Below are 22,424 nucleotides of genomic sequence, written 5' to 3'. Positions count from 1 at the left end.
TCCTTAAGAAGCATCTGGGGCTAGAGGGTCTGCAAATTCTACAATGGTGCCTGAACAAAGAAGAGGTCAGGCCACCAGCACCGTTCCCTCCTACAAGCTAGCCAGGACCTAATGAGGAGGTGCACTGGGTTACAGTGGGAAGTAGCATTTCTTTGGCTGCGTATTTCATTTCTATAGCATTTCATTTCTGTGGCTGCGCACAAGCAGTAGCTGGCATACATGCAAAGCTAAGTATTCCGAAGTTTATGTTGGATGGTGGAAAATCTGTCCTAACACAGCCAGTCCAACTGTTAGACAGAGGGAGTTGGGCTGCCTCAGGCAGCAGATCTGAAGCACTCAAGGGTGGAAAATTGTCATCCATCTCAGTGTTTAGCATTTTCTTGGGCTGCCATTGGCTTTTTCACCTCAGTACTACTACATCTTGGGTTGGCCCCGAGTCCTAATCAGCTTTACAAAACCTTTCCCCTTTCTCTCTCTTTTCTCAAATCCTGACACATTCATCCTGTGACCTTTGGTCTTTTAGCTCTGCCACCTTCAGGTCTCCTGCTTTCTCAAACAATTCCACCCTTTATCATGTGCTTCTCTCCACACCAGGAACTGCTACCCAGAACACTGATGTGTTGACACCTCTCTCACTTCCTTCAAAATCCCTCCTTAAAACCTGCCTCTTCTGTGAAGTCTCTGGCACAACACCTTACTCCTTGTCTTTTATTGAAACTAAGTCTGTGTAACTGAAATGAATGTGTATATTCCCCTTTCCCCATGCAGCCTCCCATACAAGGAGATTGTAAGCTCCTCTGAGCAGGGACTTGTCTTCTTTGCCTCTGTAAAGCACTGTGAACACTGGTAGTACAATGGCGATAATTTATTTAATTGATTTTTACATTAAGTAAAAATCTTGAGTGCCCTGCCCTGAAAGGCAAGACGCTCAAGGCAGCTTACAATCATTCTAACACAATAAAATAACATGATGATTACAGGATCCGATCTAGCTAGAGGCAGCACACAACAAGCTCTTGAGGCAAGTGTGTGAAAATTAAATCATCTGGAAAAGAATGGAAAAATGCTGGTTTAAAGCCAGAAGGAGGGACAGGTTAATCCAGAAACAAGCCAAACCCCTTCATGGCAAACTATATGCCACTTCTAATTGTGGACCTAACTGTTAAAATAGATCAGAAAGGAGGCATCTCCTATTTATTCCACTTCAGCCTTATCAAGGAAAAATGAAAAAAAATAAACACAATAAATTGTCGGAAGCATACTTGAGTCCATCTAGGTCAGTATTGTCAACACAGGCTGGCAGCAACTCTCCAAGGTTTCAAGCAGGATTTTTTTTTTCTGCCCTACCTTGCAATGCCAGCAACTGAACCTGGAACTTTCTGTATGCAAAACAGATGCACCATCATTGGACCACATCCCTTTCCCCCCCCCCCATGACCTCTCATTCTAAATAATAATGCCAGGCTGTTTGTTTAGTTGCAAAGTAAACCTAACTTAGAAGTATAAAGATTGCACAAGGATTACATGGAGGAATGTGAATCAAAGAGGGGTAAGTGGCTGTAAATGGAGTCTTACCCATCACCATCCAGGAAGACCTGGGTGTCACTCCAGAGTGGAAGCACCATCCCCAGGGTACAAGCAGCCAAGCTGGGGAGAAAGAGAGAGATTCACACTTCTAAAGACTTTTCTTGTATACCCATGCCTACAATTTTCTCCAAATGCTTGGCAAAACAATGTAGAAGTAAATACTACAGGCATCCCCCGCTCATCTGACAGGTTAGGGACCGGAGCTGTGGTGAAAAGCAGAAATGGTTGAAAAGTAAAATCGGTCTTTTTTTAGATTACAAATGTTGCTTCCAATGCTGTTTTAGCTAGCAAATTGCAAATACCTTTTTTATTTTGCAAATTCCTGCTGTCACACAAAGATTTCTGCAAATGGACTCTCATTAATGCCTTTAGGAATGGGAATGACTGAGAGCTGAAGCTGGTGTGTAAGCTCTTTCCCTCTCTGTCACACACACACACACACACACACACACACCAATCAAAACAGTTTGAATTACCAAGTCATATGCAAATCAACATGAGAAGGGCAATTTTAGCTTTTAGACCAGCAGTGAGAGGTTGAAAGAATGGAGCATGCATTTAATGAATGACTTCTGGGTATAATTGAAATGTGTTGAAAGAGCAGAACCTCAAAAAACAAACTGTCAGAAAGCAGGGGATACCTGTAGTTGCAAATACAAAGTTAAACCAACCTTCGATACTCCATCTGATCCGATGGAAAAAACAAATGCAGAAAATAAATAGTGAAGGTTTTGGATGGCTGTACACAAGAACATAAGGAAAGCTCTGTTGGATCAGGCCATAGGCCAGTTTCCTGTATCTCACAGTGGCCCACTAAATGCTTCAGGGCACACAACAAGAGACCTGCATCCTGGTGCCCTTCCTTACATCTGGCATTCTGAGGTATTAGTAGGCAACCTTCAGTCTTGAAAGACTATGGTATCGCGCTCTGAATGGTGGTTCTGGAACAGCATCTAGTGTAGCTGAAAAGGCCGATTCGGAAGGTAGCCCACTTCTAAAATCAGTAGTAGCAACAGAGGCACCTGGGGGACTGCACCTTACTGCCTAAACAGTGGTTCCTTATTGTGGCTAAAGAAAAGAAACACACATATCTTCAATTCAGCCCTTGGAATTGGGAGTCTTACAGCACAATCCTATGTATGTATACTCAGAAGTAAGTCCCATTATATTCAATGAGGCTTAGTCCCAGGAAAGTGTGTAGTATAAGACTGCAGCAGCAACACTCAAACACCTGTGTCCTAAAATGATTACACAAAACACATCCAGAATGAGTGGACACAGTCAGTGAAGGGTTGTCAAACTGGTTTGACCAGCAAGTAAGACACATTAAGGAAGTTAGATGTACATGAGGACAGGAAGAAACCACTCTGAAGTCAAGATACTTTGGATAAGGTTTTTTTTTATTTTCTCCCCCGACCTAGCTTCATGGAGAAAGCAAATGGTCCTAAATGCATTTGCTTGGAAGAAGAGCCCAAGAGACTTATCTGGCATCTCAGGAAATTTCAACCATTGGAGGCTCTCTCACTTAGGAATGCTTTTTTCTCCCAAACATTTCATCACTGTAACAGGAAGCCACTTTTATGTGGCTTTTAGCTTTTTGTGAAACCATTATGTCTAAACTAAATGTAAGCTTGTCTTTCTGAATTATCAGGTATCAGCAAATTGTCTAAATGAAACAATTGTTGAGCATCACTATCGCTTTTGCTTTCTTTCCTTCACAAACCACCACTTGGGACATGTCCCAGATTAACCTATCACACAGTGGAGTTACCAGAGACAATACTCCAAAAAAAGGAAGACCAGGACTAGCTAAAATTATGGTGGAAGAGTGCAGACAACTGCTCCCCTTATGCAGTGACCCCCCCCCACTCCCAATTTTTTCCTGCTTGGAAATATGGACAGGCTACAAAAAGTGGGCACATCTTATGCCACATCTTATGCATGCCAAGATGCATCTTATTAACCCATTTTTTCCCTATCCTATCCCCAAGGCTGGGGAAAAATTACATTATATCTTTCTCATTTTATTCTCAAAAATACGCTGTGAGAAATTATGCTGAGAGATGGTGACTTTCCCAAGGCTACCCAGAAGTCAAGCAGGGATTTGGAGAACTGGTATGTATTCCATCAAAATATATGTGTTATACCTCATTGGCTCCTTGGGTGTTTTCACTCCTGGCCTCCATTTGCCCCAATTTTCTCCATGCCCACAACTCTGAAATATTCTAAAAGTGTTATGAGTCCTGTTGGTTCTCTACATTTCCTCCCCCAGCCCATCCGCCACTGAGTCCATCTGTACCCTCCTCCTCTCACCCTTCTTCAGGGAAGTCCACTCCTAGCAGCACCATCTCACTCTTGCTCTCCATCTCTGCTGCCGACACAACCAGTAGGTACCGGATTCTGTGAATTCGAGATGATTCCAGCCTCACAGCCTGGATGCGAGAACACAAAACTTTTGCAAGACTGTTCTCCAGGGTTAGCCCTCATATCAAGGAGACTTCCCAGCATCAAAGTATGTGGTGCTGTCCCAAATCCAGGGATGGGTGCTTTCTTCAGCACCACTGGCCACTCACCATGATTCCTCAAGGCCAATGCCTTTGTCGGGTTTTTTATTTGTACTTACATGAAAACAACATAGTTAGCCACACACATGCATAACTATGGTAGGTTCCAGGCAAGCCCAGGCTAGAGGACATGTCTCATTTCTTCTTTGTAGCCATTTGCGCAATTTCCAGTGGATTTCAGAAAAGAAGCAGTGAGTTGGAGAAACTATTTACATTTACCCAGAAATATACATTGTTTATAACACTGCTAAAGACTGAAGTGTATGTTGCATCAGATTTGCACATCTAATTCTGTCCAAGAGCCCTATTATTGCTAAGCCCAGATCCTTGAAACCACAAATTATCTCTTTAAAACCATGGAGGGTTTGAAAACAATATATTTTTTTTTTTTCCAAAGCAGAGAAATAGAGCCACAAAGGGTCCAATCCTAAGCTTCCACAGGGCCAGCACTGAGTTGCAGCACAAGTGCTGGGTGTTGCAAACATACCATGTCCTCAGTGCTGGGAGAGGTGGGGCCGCCAGCACTGGGCCAGCACCAGTTGGATGGGATGGTTTGGGACTGTGTCCTATGCTCTGTGTCACAGGAGCTGGCAAAATAGCCAGCACACACTGGAGGAGACCCACTGTGATCCCTGTGTATGTGTGCTCGTGCTATAAATTGTTGACCTCAGACAGAAGAGTGAGTCAATGAGACCACTCTCTTGAGCAATAATCTGCCAATACCTGGCATATCCTAGCTCATGAGAAAACATCAAAAAGCATTTTTTGCTCCGAGTCGCTCTTGGTATTTGTAATTTTTGTGAATGTTGCTTAAGGCAGGGACAAAATATGCAAAATGTGAAAAAGCACATATTCTAGCCAATATGAGTTTCACTGTTATGTGCATTATGAACAGATTTAAGCCAAAAACAATTTAAGCCTTACTTGTGGAACAAGCCATTAGTGATAAGCAATGCCAAACTCCATTTGCATGATGTATTTTAGAAAAGACTTCTCTGTACAACAGCCTTAAGACAGCGGTTTTCATATGTTCCCGTCTTTGGGGAATTATTTCCATTCCAAAGTCAACCATGGAACCCCAGCATTTTACTGAGAATTCTGGAGCAGGAGTACACCATCAATTTGTGAGGGGCCCTCGATAAACTTGGACCCCACTGTTGTCCTGCTTGAACTCAGAGTATGCCTCAGAACACATCCAATGCTCTCTGGAGGTGTGCTTTCGGTTATTCCTCTGTTCCCTACACAGTGCAGGGAAAGAGCAGTAATGTCGGGAAGCTGTCTTTCAGAAAAATGTGCCTGCCGGTACTAATCTAGTTTCCAGCAAACACCAGAGTTCACCAGATTGCCACTTGAAAACCAGGGCTTTGAGGCATCGCCTCAGGTGCTCAGAGGCTGCCGTGACTCACTCTGTAGGGGGAAAAAAAAAATACTTAAACCAACTTGGAAATCTCCCAGCTGTGTCCTCAGAGCAAGAGCTGGGATCAGGCGCAGTAGAGACGCCGCCAGGTCTGGCCGCCTGCCCAAGAGAGCAAAAGGCCCACAGGCCATAAATGGGGAAGTGGCTGCAGCTCCCAGCTGAATGTCTGCCTGAAAGTCACATTCCAAAAGTTGAGGAATCCCCCCTCCCCCACCTCCACAAGCATGGACAAGGAGGCCTAAGCTATGCCCTCCCAAGTCAAGTCCTGGGGGAAGGGCCGGTTCCATTTTTTACAACCATGTCAGGCAAGATACTGGACTCATGCTGAGAAAAAGTAAAAGGCTAAGCCAGGTCATAAGCAATAGCCAGTCTACACAGAGAATTTGAACTGGCCTGGGAAGCAAGCTGTGCCCTGAAAAAGTTCTCACCAAGGTGGTGAACTTGTGCCTTGATTATACCATTCTGCCTGTGTGGGCTGACACAAGAGAATGCTCCACAACTGGCGGGGTGGGGGAGAATAGTATGAATCCTATATATAGAAAAGTATGATGTCAGGGAAAAGATTAGGCTAAAACTCTTCTTCCTACCCCTTTGTTTTCTTTGTGCAACTAAGTAGTTTGGCAGAGAAGACAATACATTATGTGAGCTCTCATCTATAGTCTAAAATGGTATAGTTCAGACAGAGGTTTTTCACTGCAGGGAGATCTAGCTCAGACGCTTATAGAAATATTGCTAATTTACAGAACAAACACACATCCTCAGATAAAACCCTCATTTGTTTCCAACAGTGCTCTGGTCTATCAAAGCCTGCCTAGTGATTCTGAACCAGACCTGTAGGAGAGAAACAAAGCATTCTGGGTACAGCTGGTAGCTCCTGATAAAGCTCAGAGGGGCATGACACAATGTATGTTACCAAGGAGAAAGATCCCACAGGTCTGATACAATGCCAGCGGGGAGAGACTTAGGTGGATGAGAGCATTTGATTGACAGAACAAACCAGTGGGAAGCTTTGATTGATCTACCAGGAAGGAATACTGAACCAGGGAAGGGAATTTGCCCAACATCTGGAGCCTACATGGGCACCTTATAACCAGTTGTAAGAGGGTGAGAGTGAAATGGAGGTGTTGCAAGTCACAGAGCAGGAACAGACAGCAAAGAGCACAGATCCAAGCTCCTCTGCAAGCACCATGCTGCTACGTGGCTTCTTCAGGCTCAGTGAGGTTTTCCTAAAGGGGCCCATTTTGCAGCCAGGAGAAGCCAGGCTCCATAATTCCACTCCGCTGTTTCCTTCCACCCCATCAGCAACCATTCTCACCAGCCTGATGGTGTCTTCTGGCCGAAGCAGTTCCACCATCTGCTGTAAGTGCAGCTCCTGCTGTCCTGCAGTGGTCTCACTCTGCTTCTGGTCTATGGGGGCAGAACTCTCCTGCACTGCCTCAAGCTTCTCTTCTTCCTGCAGGAGCAGAGCAGCTCCTTTGACCATGACAAAGCTGTGGCTAGAGAAAGGATGGGAAATGGGGAGATTAGCACAGAAAAGTCATCCGTTTGTGGATAATGTGTGTGAAAGAATCAACTCCCCTCTTAGAAGCTGGTGGAGAATTTGTTCCAGGGGAAAGGAGATCTTGCTCAATTAAATCCTACCATATCCCAAAGGGATATGTCTAGAAGTCTTTGTGATTACAGAAAAATCTCAGAATCTGAAGTGGTCACGCAGACTGCCCTTTTGTTCACAGGAAAACTGAGCAGACTCTGTTAGCCTGAAGCATTAAGTATCCAGAGGTATTGTTAATTGAAAATATGACTTTTTAAAGCAAAACAGAATAATTGTGACTCTGATAAATATGACTGATGTGAAACATGCTCAAGTTAGGTACATAAAACAAAGCAAGCATTTGGAAAGTAGCATTTTTTTTGGTCTATGCTGACTTATTTATGTTTAAAATTTGCTTTATAACACCCTACCCCCCCCCATCCAAAAAAACTCACCATTTGCCAATATCCGTTTTTGTGCACAGTTTTAGGGGGATTGTGAGCGCCTAAAATTTTCCACCACCACCTCCCAATGAGGGCAGATTAGGGGAAAGAACTGCAGAGATTCTAGACTTTTCACACTGCTGTATCTAAAACTGCCCCCAAACTAAAAATAAATACATGCATACAGAGCTGCTTCAGGAAAGGGGAATTTAGATTGCAGAAGTAGTAAAGGAGAATAGGGCACAGAACCTTGTCCTCATTTCTGTGCTCCAATTTCTACCCCTTCCCCTGGCAAGGCTCAATCATGCGTTTGAAGGTACAAGCAGTTCTTTCACCTGCTGAGGCGGAAGTGGAAATCAGATTCACCAGTTCATCAGCATTAGAGCTATTTCCATGAGACTTTTATATACAGGGTGTCCACAAAAACACTTCCTGATTTCACGATGTTATGATATCTAAACGAATTCAAATATATTGATAAACATGTTGTGAACCGATTCTCTAACAAAAGTTATTTCATTTCTGCCGTATCAGAGAGGAGAGTGTATGGCCCTTTCTTCTTTGAGGGAGGAACTGTTACTGGTCAAAGTCACCTGGAGATGCTGACCAATTTGATGTTTCCACAACTAGCTGCTAAGGGTGATGACTACCTTTTCCAGTAAGATGGTGCTCCGCTGCACTGGCATCTCGCTGTCAGGAGATTTCTCAACGAGCACCTGCCAAACAGATGGATTGGTCGTGCTGGACGAGATGATCAGGTGTTCTGCAAGTGGCCTGTGAGGTCACTGGACCTAACTATTTGTGACTTCTTTCTTTGGGGGTACGGGAAGAGCACAGTTTACATACTACCACTACCTGCAACCCTGGAGGAGCTGAAAATTTCGATCACTGAAGCAGTTCGCATGATACCTCCAGATATGCTGAAGAGCGTCTGGACCGAACTGGACTATCACATCTTAAGAACATAAGAACAGCCCCACAGGATCAGGCCATAGGCCCATCTAGTCCAGCTTCCTGTATCTCACAGCAGCCCACCAAATGCCCCAGGGAGCACACCAGATAACAAGAGACCTGCATCCTGGTGCCCTCCCTTGCATTGGCATTTTGACATAGCCCATTTCTAAAATCAAGACGTTGCACATACACATCATAGCTTGTAACCCATAATGGATTTTTCCTCCAGAAACTTGTCTAATCCCCTTTTAAAGGCATCCAGGTCAGATGCCGTCACCACATCCTGTGGCAAGGAGTTCCACAGACCGACCACACGCTGAGTAAAGAAATATTTTCTTTTGTCTGTCCTAACTCTCCAAACACTCAATTTTAGTGGATGTCCTCTGGTTCTGGTGTTATGTGAGAGTGTAAAGAGCATCTCTCTATCCACTTTATCCTTCCCAGGCATAATTTTGTATGTCTCAATCATGTTGCCCCTCAGACGTCTCTTTTCTAGGCTGAAGAGCCCCAAATGCCGTAGCCTTTCCTCATAAGGAAGGTGCCCCAGCCCAGTAATCATCTTAGTCGCTCTCTTTTGCACCTTTTCCATTTCCACTATGTCCTTTTTGAGATGTGGCGACCAGAACTGGACACAATACTCCAGGTGTGGCCTTACCATCGATTCGTACAACGGCATCGAAGTTTGACGAGCAACTAGAGGGGCGCACACTGAGTGCCTTTAATGCTACCCTATACCACATGAAACTGAATGAAATCCTGCATCTGAAACCACCGACTGTGAAAGATTATTACAATAAAGTTGCATGTTATACCTGTTTGAAATCAGGGAGCATTTTTGTGGACACCCTGTATAACCCACAGTATCCTTCTTCCACACATTTATCTGATCCACGTTTTTTCCATCCGAAGAAACTTTAAAAATGTGCGGTTGTTACACTTCTGATGCACACAATACAAATATTTTCCTTTCTGTTGCAGGGATTTCACATTTTCTTAGCACTGCATGAACAGATTTTGTATCTGGGAAAATGTGATTCTTTCTCCAGATAGCAACCACAATAGCACAGATAGTCCGTGTGACATTTGATTCTTACAGGTGTCATGCACTACCCCTACTGGAGATTATGTTTAAAAATCAGTTACGCAAGTTGCCTCCCACATCACCCGTATTTTTCTGGTTTTTAAAAATGTATTCTGTGAACCCTCACTTAAATTGGCCTATGGGGGAAGGAGTGCCTGTTAACAGCTGTCTGTTATGTCTAAATACGTTTAAGTCAATGGAAATGAGCAAACATAGGCAAATCATATATGACTAGTTTTTAGTGAAGCACAAAATGTCCCTTGTTTCTGAAATCTGTAAAATTGGGGTCTATTCAATTGAGGGTTCACTGTATCCCAGGTGTTAAGGTCTTTCAACATACAGTTCTAGTACTGAAACGCTTTGTAAGTGCTGACCTTAAGATGTCAGAGAACAACAAGGCTACTCCCTTCCTGCCCGACTATTACAGGAACCTTTACCCACCCACCCCTTCTGCTTTCCTCACTGTGCAAATCCTCTTGTGGGGTGGACAGACGGATGGACACAAACTGGCAGAGACTATCATCTTCAACAACATAGCAACCTTCTATGGGGATTAGATAATATTCTACTAATATCAGATAACCACTAGGGAGAATATGACACCAGATGTAAGATTCTGAGTTTTATAAAAATAACTGGGCAAAGAGGCACCTTTTAAAGGTGGCGTCCTCATGTTTAGAAACTGTTGCTCCTCACTTCAACATGGTGTCTTTTTCAGTGGCTGGTATCTCTTTTGCATCCTTTTTTATTGTGAGCCCTTTGGGGGCAGGGAACCCTTTATTTATTCCTTTAGTTATTATGTAAACCACTCTGTGAACTACTTTTTGTTGAAAAGCTGAATATAATAATAATAATAATAATAATAATAATAATAATAATAATAATAATAATAATAATAATAATGTAGAATTGCCTAGAGACTGGCTCTGGATAATCCTGCTGCTCAACACTGGTCATTTCATTTGTATGTATATAAAAGGACAGGATTATGACTCCTTACCGACGCTGCAGCTGTCTCCTCCTGGGAACATCTTCCTCCTGCAAGACAATTCCAGGTGGATTAGTAAACTCCTGTTGCAGTAGAGAAGGACCTCTTGCTCTAGATCTGTGGTTCCCAACCTTTAGGAGCTCGCGGACCGCTGAGGCAAAAATTGGAATTGTCATGGACCACATCCAGTTGTGGATGGTCTGGCCTTCGCCCTCTCTGGTGGTCTGTTTCCCAAGTGTTCTCCTCCAGACTATCAGAGAGGACAGAGAATGGACTGCCCACAGCCACAGCTGACACTTGTGGTTGTGGCTGTGAGCGGTCTCCACCCTCTTTGGTGGTCCGTGGGAGATTACTTGCTTGGCAAGACATGGAAGTGATCAAAGGTGGTTTTGTTTTGTCATGAGACCTTGCATACCACTACTCAGGGTCTCACAGATCACAGGCTGGGAACCAATGCTCTAGACTGAGATCAATCAAACTTCCACATATGCCCAGCACTGACCTGCTTCGTGCTCAGCAATTTCCCCAAAGACGTTAGGGATAGGTGGTTCATCTCAGTGAAATGATCATGACAAACCTCCAGCTTCTCAGAATCTGAAGTCACAGAAAGCTGCCCTTCTATTAAGTGATAAATACATTTCTCTAGATCAGGGGTCTCCAAACCCTGGCCCAGGGGCCAGATGCGGCCTGCAGCAAGCCTCTTTCTGGCCCGCGGCCAACTTCTTGTCCCCTGAAAGCCTCTGGCCCACTCAACTGAACATGACCAGAACTGTGCTCTGATTGTGTCTGGAGGGTGTTCTGAGGGCCAGAGAGGTGGAATAAATGAGCCCATTCATTCATTTATTCACTCATCTAAGTTCCATCTCTAATTTATTTATTTAAATTTTATATTTAAATTTTTTTTCTGGCCCTCCACATCACGCCAGATATTTGATGCAGCCCTCTGGTCAAAAAGTTTGGAGACCCCTGCTCTAGATCACAGGTCATAACCATGCCATATAGTGCAGTAATGCACAAATATCATTATTATTATCTATTTTTACACAGTTGTTTATACTTGCATTGAATTATTGTTGCAACTTTGTTGTCCTTTCTTTGTAGTTAATCTGCATGATTACCACAATTTTGTGGTTCCACCAGTTATTACTTGCAGGTAGTTTATACTTTTTATTTTGTTGCAGTGAATTATTGTTGCAACTTTGTTGTCCTTTCTTTGTAGTTAATCTGCATGATCTTCTTGCAGCAGCTGACTAGGTGGTCTACAGTTTCATTAGCATCTTTACACAGGTGATGTGTTTTCTCAATTTTGGCAGTTCATGGCTGAACACAGTCACGTTCTGGCAACTCCTGCCACGCCGCTGGAACCAACCGTATTGACCTCTGCCTTTCCGTTGGACCATTTCGGCGACGTGGAGAGGGGGGATTTGCTGCATGGGTAACAGCCTATCCTCCATACCTACTTTACCCAGGCTTTGCGCACTGGAGAGGACACTCTGTTCCAGAACCACCATTCAGAGCATGACACCATAGTCTTCCGAGACTGAAGGATGCCAACTACATACATTTGTTCTTAGTGCCTGGTCTTGGGCAGTCAAAATTAATTCCTCTGTCTCCTTCTTCAATCTACCTGTTCTTAGCCGGTGCCAGGTTTTGTTGTTGTCAGCATTTCCTGCAATGTCTTTTGTGCATAGGCTATGGAGAACTGTTTTGCCATTTTTATTTCCTGATCTTCATTTTATCTTTTTTATAAGCCAGCTTTGTGGTATTGTATCACCTTCTTCAGTATTTAGCATGTTTTCTTGGTAAACCGGCTTCAATGCCTCTTCTTTACTAGCCTTTACATATTCTTGCAATGCCCTTTTCTCTTCTTGTACAATTTGGTGCAGTAGTAACATCCCATGTCCACCTATGCTTCTGGGTAAACAGAGTCTATAAACATTGCTGCATAGATGTAGGTCATGATTCATTGTCATTATCTTCCTGATCTTCCTGTCTAACATTTCTAACTCAGCCTGGGTCCAGTCTACTATGCCAGTTGCGCATCTTATGAGTGGAATTGCCCGTGTGTTTATTGCTCCAATGGTATTTCCTGCTTTGAGTCTAGATTTTAAGATCTTCTGCTCCCTCCTAATACAATGTTTCTCAAATTGTGGGTCACAATCCAATTTCAGATAGATCCCCATTCATTTCAATATATTATTTTGAGTATATTAGACTTGATGCCAACATGGTATGTGACTACATTTGGGAAGATCTGTATTTTTAACAGGCTACAATGTATAAACTTTTAACAATGATAGTGAATGGGGCTTATTCCTGGGTAAGTGTGGATAGGATTGCAGCCTAGGATTGTTAAAAAATTTTCTTGCTTGATGATGTCACTTCCAGCCATGACATCACTTCCAGGTTAATGACATCACTTCCACTGGGTCCCAACAGATTGTCATTCTAAAAAGTGGGTCCTAGGCTAAGAAGTTTGAGAACCACTGTTCTAATATATTTATTATTAATCTTCTTTTCAACTTTGGTATGTTTAATGGTTTCTGCCTGAAGAATGCTTAAATACTTGTAGCGATCTTCTTCCAAACTGTTTGTCAGGAGGGCCACATAATCTCTCTGACACTATGTCAGGGGCCAGGGGTGGGGGAAAGGATTACCTTGCATTTCAAATTTGAATAAATTTACATGAATTTACATAAAGGAATACATTAGAGAGATAACTTATATGAATGAATGAATTTTACTGAGCTTATTAATAATACAAATGAGAACTGTAACAGAGGCATGCAATGAAAACACATGAGAACTAAGAACTTTGTAATTTAATGTGAGTGGTGGAGCTGTTGTCTTGATCTCATTATTTTGTCGTACCAACACAGGAACTGGTGAGTCTGCAGCAGGCCAGAGGCCTGTTGAAGACAGGGGGCTCCCTGAGGGCCAGATGAGGGGTCCTCGAGGGCCAGAAATGGGATTTACCCATCCTTGTTCCAAACACTTGGTGTTGCTTTCATATGGCATTTTGATTCCTTCAGTTCTCACCACTTTTCCCCTGTTGGTAGTTGGTAGTTGCCACATCTCATATCCAAACTCCATTGCTATATCTTGGCTAAATATTCAGACAATTTTTAACAGCGATTCTATTTTGGATGGTGATTTTCCATATAGCTTTAGATCATGCATGTAAAGAAGGTGGGAAAGCCTGGGAGATGTTTTGAATGTTTGATAACTCAAATCCGTTTTGTTTAGCAGTGTTTTTGGAGGAATCAGTATAACAAATAACGGTGTTTGAGAGTGCATTGCCTTGAAAAACACCTCTCCTGATGTTAACATCACCCAATTTATTACCACTGACCAGCATCAAATGTGTCTTCCATTTTGCCATTGATCTTTGCACAAATTCTCTGACATTTTAATTGATGCCTGTTATTTCTATGCACTTCATTATCCAATTGTGCAGCAATGTGTCAAAGACTTTTTTGTAGTCTATCCAAGCTACATTTAAATTTGATCTTCTCTTTTTGCAGTTTTCCAGAATCATTTTATCAATTAATAGCTGATTTTTTGTTCCCCTTGTATTTGGGCAATTTCCTTTCTGCTCAAATGGGAAGATTATTAATATTGCCAAAGCAGCACATAAAGCCATCAAACAGCAAACTGTTTAATGTTTGGCATTGAAACCATCTTGCCCACAGTCGAAACCTTTAAGTGCACTCTTACCATCACAAAAACATATATACAGCACTTCTGGCTGGCAAAAATTCAAGGTCTTTTCCTGGTTAGATCAGTGGTCCATACCAAATAGAACTGGTCCAGGTACTTCCATAGTTACTTGTGAGTAACTCCTTCCTTTGTACAAAATAATGATGCATAATTGAAGTATTTTTGAATAATCTTGCAACTGTGCTTGCACTGTCAGCTTTACCAGGGAAGAAGCAGAGTGTGAAACATTTGGGGTTGTAAGCATTTGGGATCAGGATGCCCAGCTATAATATCCTTATCATCAGTGGGACTTCTATTAAGGGTTGGGTATACTATGGGTCAAATATTAAAGACTGAATTTGCAGGTGTGTGTTTATTAATGTATTTCAGTTCTGCTAGTCAGGTGGAAAGAATGCCTCTTGGCCAATTTCACAAGCACAACCCACATCCTCTCAGTCTATCTCAGTAACCAAAAGGGCTAGAAACATGCTTTTTAAAAATTAAATAAAGTGGATGGTCTCAGCATGCCAAGAACCAAATCCTATGATGTGACAGCAGACACATGGAATACACAGCTCTCCTTAGTGCAAATGGGTTTGGGACTGCAATCTTTAAAAAGAATGTTGGAAAGATGGATTTATCTAGTCTTCTCTGTTTCTACAAATCAGAAGTGGCCTTATGATAAAGCGACTGCTTTGGGCTGAATGTAGTTTCCATGGAAGTGCCATTTTCCTACCTCTAGCCTCCATCTCTCTGTGGCACTAAAAAAAATGAGCTTCAGTTCAGAAGAAAGAGCTGTCATATCAATTTTTGCTTCCTGTACAAAATTATAAAAGGCTAAGAACTCAATCCTAAACAGTGCGCACCAACTCACCACTGATGCGCACTGTCACAAATGTGCTGTAAAGCACATTTGCAAGCCCTTAGCGCCAGCTGAGCACTGGGCTACCGCTGGTGGAACACCAGTGCTCCACTGTTCTGCGGTCACCCAAACCACCAGGCAGCATGGGGGAGGCAGGGAGGAGGCGTTTCGGAATGGGGAGAGGGCGGGGTGGAGGGGTGCCGGGGGAGGGAGCAGGCCAGGTGGGAGGTGGAACAGGTGGAGCTCAGTTCCACCAGACCCTGAGCTCTGTGTTGGACTGCATGGCCCGACATGGAGGCTCTTAATTCTATGGCAGCCCAAGGTCTGCTGCAGAATCAAGTAGCCCCATTGCAGGGCTGCTTCCCTCACCCAGGGGAAGGAAGTCTCCTTCCCCCAAGGAGCCAGCGGAGGATGCCCTTTTGCACACAGGATGCTGTGGTAGTCATTTAGGTGCTGCAGCAGTCTCAGCACAACAGGCAGCTCAGGATTGGGCTGCCCAACATTTGCTTATACAAAAAGCTGAATGCAAAGCAGATCAATCATACTTCTTACATTTGTATCTCATAGTGATACAACCTCGAGGCAAAATCCAGAGCCGGAGTCCCTGAGGCAGTTCATGGCTGAACACAGTCACGTTCTGGCAACTCCTGCGACGCCATTGGAACCAACCGTATTGGCTTCTGCCTTTCCACTGGACCATTTCAGCAACGTGGAGAAGGGGGATTTGCTGCATGGGAAACAGCCTATCCTTCATACCTTCTTTACCCAGGCTTCGCGCACTGGAGAGGACACTCCAACTTTGCCATACGGCGTTGGCACAACACAGGAAGCAGCAGTTTACTGGTTATAAGTCTTCTCTCGATTGGCGTAGAATGTGATGCTAGGGGCTGCTTCTGACGGTGGGAGAGATCATTGCATCTCATTGGGCAGCTACCGTCCGCCTTAAGCTGGGCAGTCCCCAGCCAGTAAGGTGTTGCCTCACCACGGTCCATTAACCTCACGGGGTGCATGGGGTTTAGAGTGAAAACCAACAAGTGGATCGACAACTCTGCACCATGCAACAGAAAACAGAAAACTCCTGTCCTAAAGCTGGGCACCTGGAATGTAAGGACAATGACACTTGGCCAACAGACTGAGGCAAAGAGGCAAAGAAGGAAGGCCCATAGCCAGGGAGACAGACCAGGGACAGACTGCACTTGCTCCCAAAGTGGAAAGGATTCTCACTCCCTAATCAGCCTTTTCAGTCACACTAGATGCTGTGCCAGAACCACCATTCAGAGCGCGATACCATAGTCTTTCGCGACTGAAGGTTGCCAACTGTGAACATAGTGATATGCATGAAGTTTTCCTTCTATTACTTAACATTAATGCAAGCACTTTTTGTGTGTCCTAAAAGCACCTCACGTTATCTGTAAACCCTACCAACAACCGGGTCAGGTCGGTCAGCATTATCACCTCAGCTTTGCGGCTGGTGGAACTGAGAGAACAGTGGCTTATCCAATGCTATTCCATAATGGATGGGGCAAGACTTAAACTCAGGGCTTCTCTGCTCAAGCAAAAATCAGTAGCTCTTACTATGACATGTCAGACCTGCACAACTTACCAGCTCACAAAGGTGAATGGTAACAGATGCTTGACAACTCACATTAAGAACATAAGAACATCCCCGCTAGATCAGGCCAAAGGCCATCTAGTCCAGCTTCCTCACAGTGGCCCACTACATGCCTCAGAGAGTACACAAGAGACTTTATCCTGGTGCCACTTCCTTGTACCTGGCATTCTGAGGTAGCCTACTTCTAAAACCAGGAGGCTGCACGTACCCATCATAGCTTGTAACCTGTGATTGACCTTTTCCCCAGAAATCTGTCCAATCCCCCTTTAAAGGCATATAGGTCGTGCCATCACTGCACCCTGTGGCAAGGGGTTCCACAGACTACGTGCTGGGTAAAGAAATATTTTCTTATGTCTGTTCTCCCAACACTCAATTTTAGTGGATGTCCCCTGGTTCAAGTGTTATGTGAGAAGAAAAATGAAATTCCTCTATCTACTCTATCCATCCCCTGCATAATTTTGTACATTATTCCCCCCTCAGCAGGCTTTTTTGGCAGACTCTTCTGTCTTGGCAGGCCCAGATAGGCAAGAAATGTATATTAAGCCCTACCATGCCACAATATGTAATTGGTGGGCTGTATTTGGCCTGATCGGTCACAAGTTATGTAGTCTGTGCTACACTGTAGCTGCTCAGCAATAGGAAAAACTTGCCCAAATACCAGGCTTGAAAATGCCTGCACAAGGAACAGAATGGTTCAGTTGCAAGACAGTGTCCACTGCTAGTCTCCCCTCTCCTTGGAACGTTGCAAATATTTTCCTGGACTAGCCTTGAATCGAGACTCTTACATAACCTTATCTATGTGATTCCCAGGCTGTTGACAATTTCCTGTGACATTTTTAAGCATGGAAACAAAACAAAACACAGTGGTCCTGCCACTTCCTAATTGCCAGTTCCCTGCATAATGTCTAATTATACTTAATACTCCTTCAGCTCTAGAATGCCAAGCACAGGGTGTGAACTCAGGTGCTAGGTGCCCCAGTGCAAAGAACATGGGGCGTGCCCTGGCACTGGTGTTAATGGACTGGGGATTCTTGCTTTGCTAAGGTTGTTGTGCAAGGGATTTTTTTTCCTGCCCTTCATGGGTCTGTGACATTGCAATCTGCAAGGAGCTGGCAGGAAGTGGAAAGTTGTGAAATGCACTGACAAGTCACTATTAGTGCTTGCTTCTCTCCACAGGATCCTGAGCTGTTAAAACTAGATTACAGAAACAGCATTTTTGTGGGGACACAAGGAAGGAACAGCCATTGCCCACTGGCATGCTTGCAACAGGTTGCCTAGATTCTTCCTTACAAGGAGACATTGGAACTAACATAGTCCAGGAAGGGAAGGGAACCCTACAACAAGCTACTCTCCATTGGCGTAAGACCCATGCAAGAATAGCAAGATGTCCCTTTCACAGCTGGCTCCTTCCCTGCTCTCTATAGAAACTGCAGTGAGGAAAGACTGGGTTCAAAACTAAAAGGATACACAGTCTTGTTGTCGTCTTGTGTGCTCCCTGAGGCATTTGGTGGGCCACTGTGAGATACAGGAAACTGGACTAGATGGGCCTTTGGCCTGATCCAGCGGGGCTGTTCTTGTGTTCTTACAGTCCCTAAGAGCCAGCAACCCCCGTTTATTGGGAAAGGCTACTACACTGTGACATACAAGAGACAGAAGTCTGTCTAGTACCCCACTTGGCAAAAATGTAGCCCCATCCCACACATTATGCCATGGTATCCCCTTTTAGATCTTCAGAATACCACACACACAGTATGCATACACACATAAAACAAATGAGAATTCTTGCTTCAACTTTATTATTACTATTCTTTTTAATATTTTAAGACCTCCTCCTTAAATGAAACCATGTTCAAAGGGGTTTACATGGAAAGGGTGGTCAACTTTAAAAAAAATTACCTTTTGGCCACTCTTCAGTTACCCAGACAGCCAATGGTGGCAGAAGAGATAAAGGGTATCAGTGTTAATGGATCATCTGTCCATCTTCTGCAGCTTAGTTGGGCAACTGTTGTGGTGATGACATGTGGTGGGTGGGGAGGCAGGTGAGGCAGCGCCTCCCCACCGGAGTCATTTGAAAAGCACCGCTGCTGTGTGAGGCACCCAAGCACTTACAACCCATGTGCTCTGCACGTGTCATGTACGCAAAGCGCATGGGTTGTGGGTGTTTGGGCGCCTCACACGGAGGCGGTGCTTTTCGAAGGACTCCGGTGGGGGAGCTCTGCCTCACCTGCCTGCCCACACACCGCACACGCCTGACTCTTGCCCTTACTAGAACCAGAAAAGCGCGGCAAGTTCTCTCCCATCACAACAGCTGCTGCTGCGCCTTCCTTGGGAAGATTTACTCACCGGACCTCCTCCCCCGCCCAGCTGCCTTTCCCGCCCCACCTCCGACAGCGCCCCCTGGAGGACGATGCCCGCACAAGCCCCAGTCCTTCCACCGCTGCAGCCACAGGGCTGGCCCCAGCCTGCAGTGGCGAAGAGGGGCTGCGCGCAGATTCGGGCAGGAGCGCACAGGCAGCGATGACGGGGACAGGAGTCCCTCGCCGAGGAGCAGCGGGGGCACCGGGAGGGGTCCCACGCGACAGCCCTGCCACAGGGAGGCCGGGCGAGGGAAGGGGGCAGGGGGGCTCACCTTGCAGCCGGTGGGTGTGGAGTGGCCGCTCCCCGAGGGGGAGCGACAGACGGTCACAAGCGCCATGCGCGGTCTCGTCTCCGGCGGTGCCCTCCCTCCACTTCCAGCCAGCCGGCGAAGATGGTGCCAGCCGCCGCCGCCGCGGCCAACCTGGAGGGGGCGGGCGGAGCGGAGCGGAGCGAGCCACCCACGCACCCCGGGGTGGGACCGTCAGCCGTAAACTTTCTACTCCTGCTGCAGCTGCACCCTCGCCCCGCAAGCGCGGCGGGGATGCAGCAAAGCGGCGGGCACGTCCTCTGGAGGCGGCTCTTGGAGGAAGAGGCCCCAGGAGCAGAAGCCGCGAGGGCTTTCCCCGCGGAGGAGGGCGAGGCGAGCAGCTGCCGGAGCCACTGCTGTGCTCGCCTTCGCAGGCGGCAGCAGCAGCCCCTCCAACCCTTGGTCCCCCCTTGCGCTGGGCCTTAGCGCTTCGTCGGAATCGGGGCTGAACCCGGCACCTAGTTGGACTGCCAGGCCTCCGCTTGGAACACGGCGCGATCAGAGGGGGAGCGAAGCCTCTGAGGATGTGCAGAGGGACGTCCTCTTTCTCCAGGACGTGTCCTCTTTTTTAGTCCCCTGCCCTGGAAAAGAACTTACATGTCCTCCTTTTCCCTGTGAGCAGGCAGCGCAGAGCCTTCTTGCCACTCACAAATCATATGTAAATTTAAATTTGCATATGTTTAAATTTGTTTGTTAAATATGTTTATTGTTTTCATTATTTATTATTATAAATATAACATGTTTGTTAAATACGTTTAAAATTAAATTTAGTATGTAAATTTTAAATTTAATACTAAGTGATCTGGTGTTTAGGTTAACCCCATGAAATCAATATGCGAGTGTTTTTAGCTTTTATTTTGTCATGTCCTGCATTTGTCTTGGGCATCCTACATTTTGGGCTGCCTTGTCCTCTTTTGCAGTTACGACATCTGGTCACTCTGGTAGAGTGCCTTTCCTTCCCTTCTGAAGAACACCAGCCTTATAGCCGGGACTAAATTCTGAGCAGACATGCATTGGATTGGGCTCCAACTCCCCAAGCAGCACAAATGAGATTAGGACTTAAAGAAGTTCAGCATTACCAGGCTGGCTTCTTTACTGCTGTCCTCTTTGCAGAAATTAACTATTACAGGGAAGAATCACAACTGACTTTCAGGTTGCCTCTTCTGTGGGGGGGAGGGGGATCAAGCAGCCAGTCACTTTTTTGCATATTTCTGTGAGCCATTCTGTACTGTTATCATGCCCCATGGAGAAAAGCAAGGCTCTGTCCCTGGACTTCTTGGTGTGGCCTGGTCAACTAATTTGCTTTCACATATGCCAGTGGTTCTCAAAGTAGCATTGGGACCCACTTTTTATAATGTAAATCTGTCAGGACCCATTGGAACTGCTGTCATGACTGGAAGTGACATCATCAAGTAACATCATCATAATTTTTAATATATATTAAAAATTAATTAAAAGTTAAAAGCCTGTTAAAAGTACAGGTCTGTAACATTTCCCCAAGTGCAGTCACATGCCATGGTAGCATCAAGTCTTGTATATTAAAAATAAAGTATTGAAATGAATGGGGACCCACCTGAAATTGGCTCATGAACCACCTAGCAGGTCCCAATCCACAGTTTGAAACACTGGTGTATGCCTATAGAAAACTTCATAGCTAATAATGAGACTGCACTTAAAATAGGAAACTTCGTCCAGGTAGGAATACCTCTGCTTCATTGTATGTATTCCTACAAAGACACAGCAGGTGGTTGAGCCATGCAGAGCATCTGAGCCTGGGGCCATTTTACTTGCCCCTTGCAGCAGAGTTATCCCTCCAAAAGCTTACAAGGTGACAATCTTTCTAGAGAGCTCAGCAAACCAAGAAGCAACACATAAAGTGCCTGCAGCATTGAAGCCCTCAAGCCAGTTGATCAAAGGCAAAAAAACCCAAACTGTGCCAGGCTGAGATCCTTGTATGTTGGGGAAGGTGACCCACGGTCAATCCAGAGATCCTGCTGCCTTTTTAAAGGTTCACACTACTAGACATTTCCAGGAAGCAGCTTTGTGCAAAAGCTATAATTCCCAAGCATTTCAAGTACTGAGCTCCTTCTTGGGGGAATAAAATCCTGTTGGATCTGAGAGACCAACACATTTATCATAGCACAAGCACTTGTGGACTACAGTCCACTACATTCGAAGCCACCAGGTGCCATTGTTTTTGCTGCAACAGCAAACAAAGCTACTTCTTTAGATGTTGGGAAATGTCTTTTTAAAGTTTACATATAAATATTAAACTAGTAGATAATTTATAGTGGGAACTAACAGTAAACATCTAAGGCTGCAACCCTGTACACAGTACCTGAGTAAACCCCATCGAACATAGTGGGACTTACTTTTGAGTAAACATGGATTGTGTTGTAAGATATTTATTTGTCGTAGGAAGTACATTGTGAACTGACAAACCACTGCTGATCAGCGGGATGATTGTTTTGCTCAGTATAAACTATATACTGTATTATAACTTGCATTGTAACTTTAAAAGTGACCTTTAAAATCCGCAAAAGAAATGAGGATTCCCCACTGCTGCACTTCCCACTCCATTGTGGTTCTAGTAGCTCTATCCACCCACTTGCTTGCTTCGTCAGTAGGAGGTCAAAAGGAAAGTTCAGCTTGCTACAGCAAGTGAAATGAGGGCCAGCACTGTTTTGTTGACTCAACAGAGTGGAAAGCACATCAGTTGCATCTTCTTTTGCTGAACAAAAGCTTCTGATGGGAGAGGCAGGACATCTCAGTTGAACACTGGCAACCCTATTCTTTGGTTTCTCTCTCCACCCCCAGCAGGCCAGTCAGTTCAAGGCACAGAATTGCAAGAGGCCTCATGGCACAGCTTCACCATCTGAACCCACAGCTGCAATGGGCAGTTATAGCCTAAGCTTAGCTCTGGGAAGGCAAAGAAAGAGGTTCAGGAGCTCCTGCAGACCTTTCAGTGAGCAGAAATACAAATAGCAGGGAAAAGTGTGTTGAATGAGCACTGTCAAATGA

General features: G+C 44.9%; 1 protein-coding gene across 2 annotated transcripts in view; it reads right to left on the bottom strand.

Moving 5' to 3' along the window:
• SSH3 (slingshot protein phosphatase 3) overlaps positions 1-19,634 on the bottom strand; it is a 30,162-nt gene extending 10,528 nt beyond the window's left edge. Inside the window, exons 1-5 of one of the 2 annotated variants that reach the window (XM_066611470.1) lie at positions 19,368-19,634; positions 10,578-10,615; positions 6,884-7,064; positions 3,901-4,019; positions 1,576-1,647 (exon numbers count right to left, since the gene is read on the bottom strand). In XM_066611470.1, the coding sequence (XP_066467567.1) occupies positions 1,576-1,647; positions 3,901-4,019; positions 6,884-7,064; positions 10,578-10,615; positions 19,368-19,433 (476 nt within the window). In that variant the 5' untranslated portion in view covers positions 19,434-19,634. Of the gene's footprint in view, positions 1-1,575; positions 1,648-3,900; positions 4,020-6,883; positions 7,065-10,577; positions 10,616-19,367 lie in introns of those variants that run through there. The other variant, XM_066611471.1, reaches the window with a different exon arrangement.
• Positions 19,635-22,424: the final 2,790 nt, after the last annotated feature.

Source organism: Tiliqua scincoides, chromosome 1 (assembly GCF_035046505.1).
Source record: "Tiliqua scincoides isolate rTilSci1 chromosome 1, rTilSci1.hap2, whole genome shotgun sequence".
Taxonomy (NCBI): domain Eukaryota; kingdom Metazoa; phylum Chordata; class Lepidosauria; order Squamata; family Scincidae; genus Tiliqua; species Tiliqua scincoides.
Note: the sequence above shows the minus strand (reverse complement) of the source record. Positions and strands in the feature narration are given on the sequence as shown.